General features: G+C 47.0%; 1 protein-coding gene across 1 annotated transcript in view; it reads left to right on the forward strand.

Annotated features, from left to right (window-relative positions):
* Positions 1 to 5,191, forward strand: part of Plb1 (phospholipase B1) — a 180,185-nt gene extending 174,994 nt beyond the window's left edge. The window contains exons 58-59 of the mRNA XM_042696639.1: positions 2,485 to 2,559; positions 4,170 to 5,191. Of these exons, the coding sequence (XP_042552573.1) occupies positions 2,485 to 2,559; positions 4,170 to 4,364 (270 nt within the window). The 3' untranslated portion in view covers positions 4,365 to 5,191. The remainder of the gene's footprint in view (positions 1 to 2,484; positions 2,560 to 4,169) is intronic.
* The last annotated feature ends 809 nt before the right edge of the window (positions 5,192 to 6,000 follow it).

The following is a 6,000-nucleotide window of genomic DNA, read 5'->3' on the forward strand; positions in this document are numbered from 1 at the left end:
ACCAGAAAAACTAGAAGTGGTAGCTGTGACTTAAGTGGTAGAGCGCTTGCCTTGAGCTGAAGAGCTGAGGGACAGAGCCCAGGCCCAGAGTTCAAGCCCCACAACCGACAAAAAAAAAAAATCAAGTGGGGATGGATGTAAAGTAATGGTAGGAAGCAGGGAGTCTACACTGAAGACATGACATGTGAACTGAAACCTAGATATTGAGAGGTTTCCAGGAAGGCAGAAATCTGGGGCCTCATATCCCAGGGAGAACTAGGACCCAAGTGAGCCTGGGGTCAGGAATGAACTTGAAGTATCTAAGGAGTTTCCAGGCCAGTGTGACTGGAAACAAATGAACAAGATCAGAGAGGCAGGCAGGGGCCAGCTGATCTCAAACAGGAGCAACATGCTCTGTCATTATCCTCTGGCTGCTGTGTAAATAGAAGGAGAGTGGGTAGCTGCTCTCATGCAGGTGAGAATCAAAAGTGCTTGAGACCAAGGTCATGGCAGTTGAGGAGAGACATAGTCATTTAGGATGTGTTTGGAACTGGATGATGGATAAGAGAAAACCGAAACAAAGGATAGTTTCTTGGGTTGGAATCTAAGAAACTAAGTTGATGGTTGATGGGTAGAAAAGTCAGGTTCTATTTTGAACACAAGGCATAGGAGTTGCCTTCCAGCCAGCCACACACAGGCATTGGGCAAGCTGTTATATAGGGTCAAGGTCAGTCTGGAGATTTTTTAAGAGGGTTATTAGCATTCATAAAGTATTCCTAACCATGGGACTTACTGAGAGCTGACCCTAAGGCATTTGTTCCCACTTGGACATGGCTCAGAGAGTGGAGTGGTGAAGAAATTCGGAGGACTGTCATGGTGGAGTGGAGACAACTTTGACAAATTCTACTGAGAAGCCAGACAAGATGAAGACAAAAAAAAAAAACTTAAAAAACCACTGAATCTGGCCACATGGAGGTTGTTGATGACCTTGACCATCGCTGCTGTCAAATGATGGCGGCCATAGTCCTATCCATACCAATTAGAATGAGCAGGTGAGGGACTAGGAGGTTGGAAATAGCAGCCAGTAACTATAGAAAACTTGGAGAAAGTCATATGGAGCCGTAGCTAAGGAAGCAGAAGGACTCTAAAGCAAGAAGAGGGAAGGTGGAAGAGATAAGAGGTTGCAGTAGGCATGAGTTGATAGAAAGAGCCATAAAGAAGGAGAAACTGATATACTCATCAAGTGTACAGATCACAGACTTCCTGGGTACCACTTAGTTCCTGGTACATCCCTGAGAATCAGCCAACTTGTCCTTAGCCCTCATTCGGTTCCTGAGTCATTCTATTACACTAGAACTCAGCTATGCGTTCTTAGATCTAAGAAAGTGAAAATACCTCAGTCTTAAAGGTAAGCCATCTCTGGCTCACACATGCTGTGCTGTTAACTCTCCCTTGATGTTCATGACAACCATATGTTGACTCTTCAGGACACTATTTAACATGGTCTCCAACCTTAGGGAAGTTGCCTGGCTGGCACTGCCCAGTCATTGTTGGCAGAGCCAGAACCCTGCAAGAATACAATCACCATGATGTCTCCCAGACTGAGAGCTACCCTCCCTCTTCTAATGGTGTTACCAAGGAATGGCTAGGAAAGGCATTAAGACAACAGTGAGGTTATGAGCCGGGTGTGCTCAGCAGTATGTATAGAGTACTAAGATTTCCCTCATTGGCTGTCCCTGGTGGCCAGAGAGGAAGCAATGGGTACAAGTTTGATGCTCAGGACAGAACCTGTGGCTAGGTAAGTGCCAGGTCTGCTCTTCCTGGCTGTTCCCTGGGGATAGGCTGCTGGCTAAAGATTCAGGGATGGGGAGCAGCAGCTTCTCATTTATTCACAGGGGGTCCTAAGGTGGAAAGTATTTAGCAGAACCCCACAGAACCACAGTTGTCCCCAGGGATATTTTGAGTAAATGTTTTCATCTATGTGACAACCACATAAAATAGTTCAAGTGAGAAAATTCCAATTTCTTCAAGTTGGCAAGCCAACTGTAGTAAGGATGTCATGGTAACCAATATGTTTTCAAAGTTCTCCTGAAATTGACTCGCTCCACACACTTGGACAAGTTGGTAAATATGATTATCACCATTTTATCAAATTGAAAATACAGTGTCTGCAATCACAGCCACCCACGAGGGAAAACAGGCAATGAGCATTCTTGGTCCCAACTCTTGCAGAAACTCACTGTGGACTCTGGATTGGTCAATCTCTCCAGAGCCTTGGTTTCCCCACTGATAAATCCAGGGGGCTTCCACTCAGAGTCCTACCCAGCTAGGACAGACTCCTCATTGTGTGGGTCCAAAGTCAGGTCCAACTCTGGCTATAATGCTGGCCTAGCCACAGGACTCACTACACTTCCGGTTTCATCCTTTCTTTCCAAAGGGAAGAAATCCACGTGAGCCACCTCTTCTGACAAAGAAATCAAGCTGTCTTTATTTTCTTTAATCTAGCTGGAACCAGTGGGCCAAAAGACAACCTCCAACAACTTCACCTACAGCCGAGCCAAACTGAAGTGCCCATCTCCCGTGAGTGAACACCCCACCTGTCCTGGATGAATGTCTGGGGGGGAGGGAGGTGTTCAGCCACCTGAAGGCATACCCAAGTCCTCCAGAGGCCTAAATGTACCATTGCTTACTGCCACTGATCTTAACTCTCCCCTCTCCATATTGCCACAGAGTAGGGAAGGGAGAAGAGTCAAGGAGAGAGGCAGGTTGGTAAGCATTGGCCAAGTGCCTTAAACCACTCAGAACTTCTAAGGAGTCTTGTAACCTTAAGTCTTAATTCCTACATGCAAGCCCCCCACACACACACACACTTACCGGGCATTATACTAAGGGCTGGTGATTGGAAGATGCCTACTGCCCTCACCTGGACCTCTACAAAGTCCCTACTGTCTCTCTAGCAATCCTTTATGTTTCCCCATCATCCTGTACTTGCTGCCAGACAACTCCAGTCTGGCCAAGGCTGTTGAAATTCTTCCTTTGCCTTCAGCCCTCCTGCTATTATACACTCTACACTCCTGGCAAATGAAGCCACATCTCAGATGAGCCCTTGTTTGCCCATGTCATGTGTGCGTATGTGTCTGTACTAGGACCTTGAACTCACAGCCTTGAAGTCAGGGCTTCAGGTTCTCACTTGGATTTTTTTTTTTTTTTGGCTCGTGGCTGGTGCTCTACCACTTGAGCAAAACTGGCTTTTTGCTCACTAGGGATAAGTTTCAGATTTGTCTTCTAGTGCTGGCTCCAAAGTATAATCCTCAGGTCTCAGCCTCCTGAGTGGCTAGGGTTATAGGCATGAACCACTAGTCCCTGGCTCCTTGTCAGTGTTTTCACTTCGGCCATCTGCAACATGCAGCTCCTCCTCATCTCTGCCTATGAGAACAGTTATCTCTCTCTGGGCACTACACTGCCTTCCTTAGCTATGGTTCCATCATGTTTATTCTACAGTTCCTATCCCCTGCCACACCTATGTTGCTCTCCCTTTTCTGCTTACATCTATTCTCCTTTGACGTGATTGCTTCTATGCCTGTCTTATCTCCCTCCTGGGCAATTAACACAGACTTTCATCTCAGCCCTCAAGTGCTTATCACAGTTCCTGGCCTCAGCCCCACAGAGCAGCTACTTATCAGTGTCCACTGAAAGAGACAGAACAAAAAGACCTCATGAGGGCAACCTAGATGTCTCCCCTCCTGGCCTTCTCTCATTGGGTTCTTTAAGCCACCATAAAGCCAGTGGTCCCACCTCATCAACCTTCCCTGATCACTGGGCAGTCTTGAACAGGAGGCTGAGAATAGCTATCCAGAAGTGACTAGGAGGACAGAGGTGGGATCTCTGCTGGGTCCCTAGGACTCTTTTCCAATAATGATCCCCTAACAGTTCCTTATCTCTCATGATCAGATTTGATAGGAAAGGAACTATTGGTGAGAAATCAAAAGGTGGGTATTGCTGGTTATTAGCCACTTGAGAGACCTCTTCTGTCCTCACACAGAAGGTCCTGGCATAGTGTAAATGGAGGAGAATTACAATAGGAAGAGAGCTATGAAGATTTATTGTTCCCTCTCATTGATGGAGACTTAGGTAGATGGATGGGTCAATGGATCTTCTTAACCTCTCACCCCCTCTTCCTTCCTCCCCAGGATAGCCCTTTCTTCTACACCCTTCGGAATAGCGGGCTACTCCCAGACCAGTCTGAAGCCTTCAACGGGCTCTACTGGGCCCTGCCAACTGTAGCAATAGGTGGCCTGGTCCTGGGTATTCTCACAGTGACAGTGTGGAAAAGAATTCGCCAAAGGGAAAATTCTCCAACAGGCCAGAGCACTGCCCGCTTCTAGGCCCCAGTGAACTGATCCTCATTCGATTTCCCAGCCACACACTCCTGACAAGCCCTAGCCATCACAGACGGCCTTGCTTCCACACCTGGTGACATCAGCAGCCAGAGGAACTGTCATGACTTCTTGGGACCAAAGCTGCTTCTAGGCCTGTGCTCCAAGAATTGGTAAAGTTCAAGAAAGGCCAGAGCTGTTCTGTTCTTGGCTCCACACACTTGCAGTCCTCACCCCTCCATCTGTTGAGTACACAGATGTAGGAGCCAGAGCCTATCTGGTCCTGCATCTCATGCAGAGCTGCCCAAGTGCCCAGAGCCCACACCAGCCCCGTCTCAGCATGAGACAACCCACAGCTGAAAGGGAAAGACAAACACTACACCAAGGACTAGATGGAATTTTGGAGCTGGCTAGCCCTTTGTGCAATTCAACCATTTCATCTCCCATTGTGTTTGGTGCCCGGGACCATGGAGAGCATTGTGGTTCCTTGCAGGCTAATCATGTCACAGCCTGGCTGAGAAGACAACTCCTTTAAAAGAAAAACAAAAAACAAGAGCCCCCAACCTGATTTTCTTAATGCTAAATTTAGGCAATAATTCCTGGCTGTACACTAGCAGGTTTCTGAGAGAAAGCTAGAAAGAGTCTGAAAATATAATCTGCTTCCCAGAGAGTTGTGTTAGGAGCAAGGCCAGAGATTCTCATTTCTACTCTGTACAAAACGCCCTGGAGGAAGCAATGAAATGTTCTGGAAATGGGGACAGAACCTGGCACTGATACATTTGTTTCCAATTAGTCCACTGTATTCCACGTAAATTTCACCTTAATAAAAACAAACAAGACTCGGGAAAATAGACATCATCCCTTTCTCTTTCTTTCTTTTTTTGTTGGTTTATTTTTTAAACTCAGGACCTGTGCGCTGTCTCTGAGCTCTTTTGCTCAAGGCTAACACTCTACCACTTTGAACCACAGTATTACTTTCAGTTTTCTGGTGGTTAATTAGAGATAAAAAGTCTCATGAGGGGCTGGGAAGGTGGCTCAGTGGTAGAGCGCTTGCCTTGCATGCATGAGGCCCTGGGTTCCATTCCTCAACACCACATAAGCAAAAAGAAAAAAGCCAGAAGTGGCGCTGTGTCTCAAGTGGTAGAGCGCTAGCCTTGAGCTGAAGAGCTGAGAGACAGCGCCCAGGCCTAGAGTTTAGGTCCTATGACTGGACCCCCCCCCCCCCAAAAAAAAAAAGGCTCATGACTTTCCTGCCCACACTGGCTTTAAACTGTGATACTCAGACCTCAGCCTCCTGAGGTGGCATGAGCCACCAGAACCTGGCTCCATCTGTTTGTCTCTCTTGGCTCCAAAGCCTACAGTGACCAAGAACCTGAGTTAGAATCCCCAGAGGGTTATTAAATCCCTTCACCAACATCATTTCACCAAAATTCCACATTGGTAAAACTCAAATAATACATCCATTTTTGCTGATCTCACAGCACTTTTGAAAAATTGGGAAACTGATTAGGAGTGCTCTGTCTCTCTAAAATACTATACAAATTAAAATGGATCATTGTCTTCTTCTTTTTTGGGGGGGGGGGGGGGGGGGGTCCGGTCGTGGGACCTGAACTCTGGGCCTGAGCGCTATCCCTCAGCTCTTCAG

Source organism: Dipodomys spectabilis, unplaced genomic scaffold (genome assembly GCF_019054845.1).
Source record: "Dipodomys spectabilis isolate Male_0828 unplaced genomic scaffold, ASM1905484v1 ptg000210l, whole genome shotgun sequence".
Taxonomy (NCBI): Eukaryota; Metazoa; Chordata; class Mammalia; order Rodentia; family Heteromyidae; genus Dipodomys; species Dipodomys spectabilis.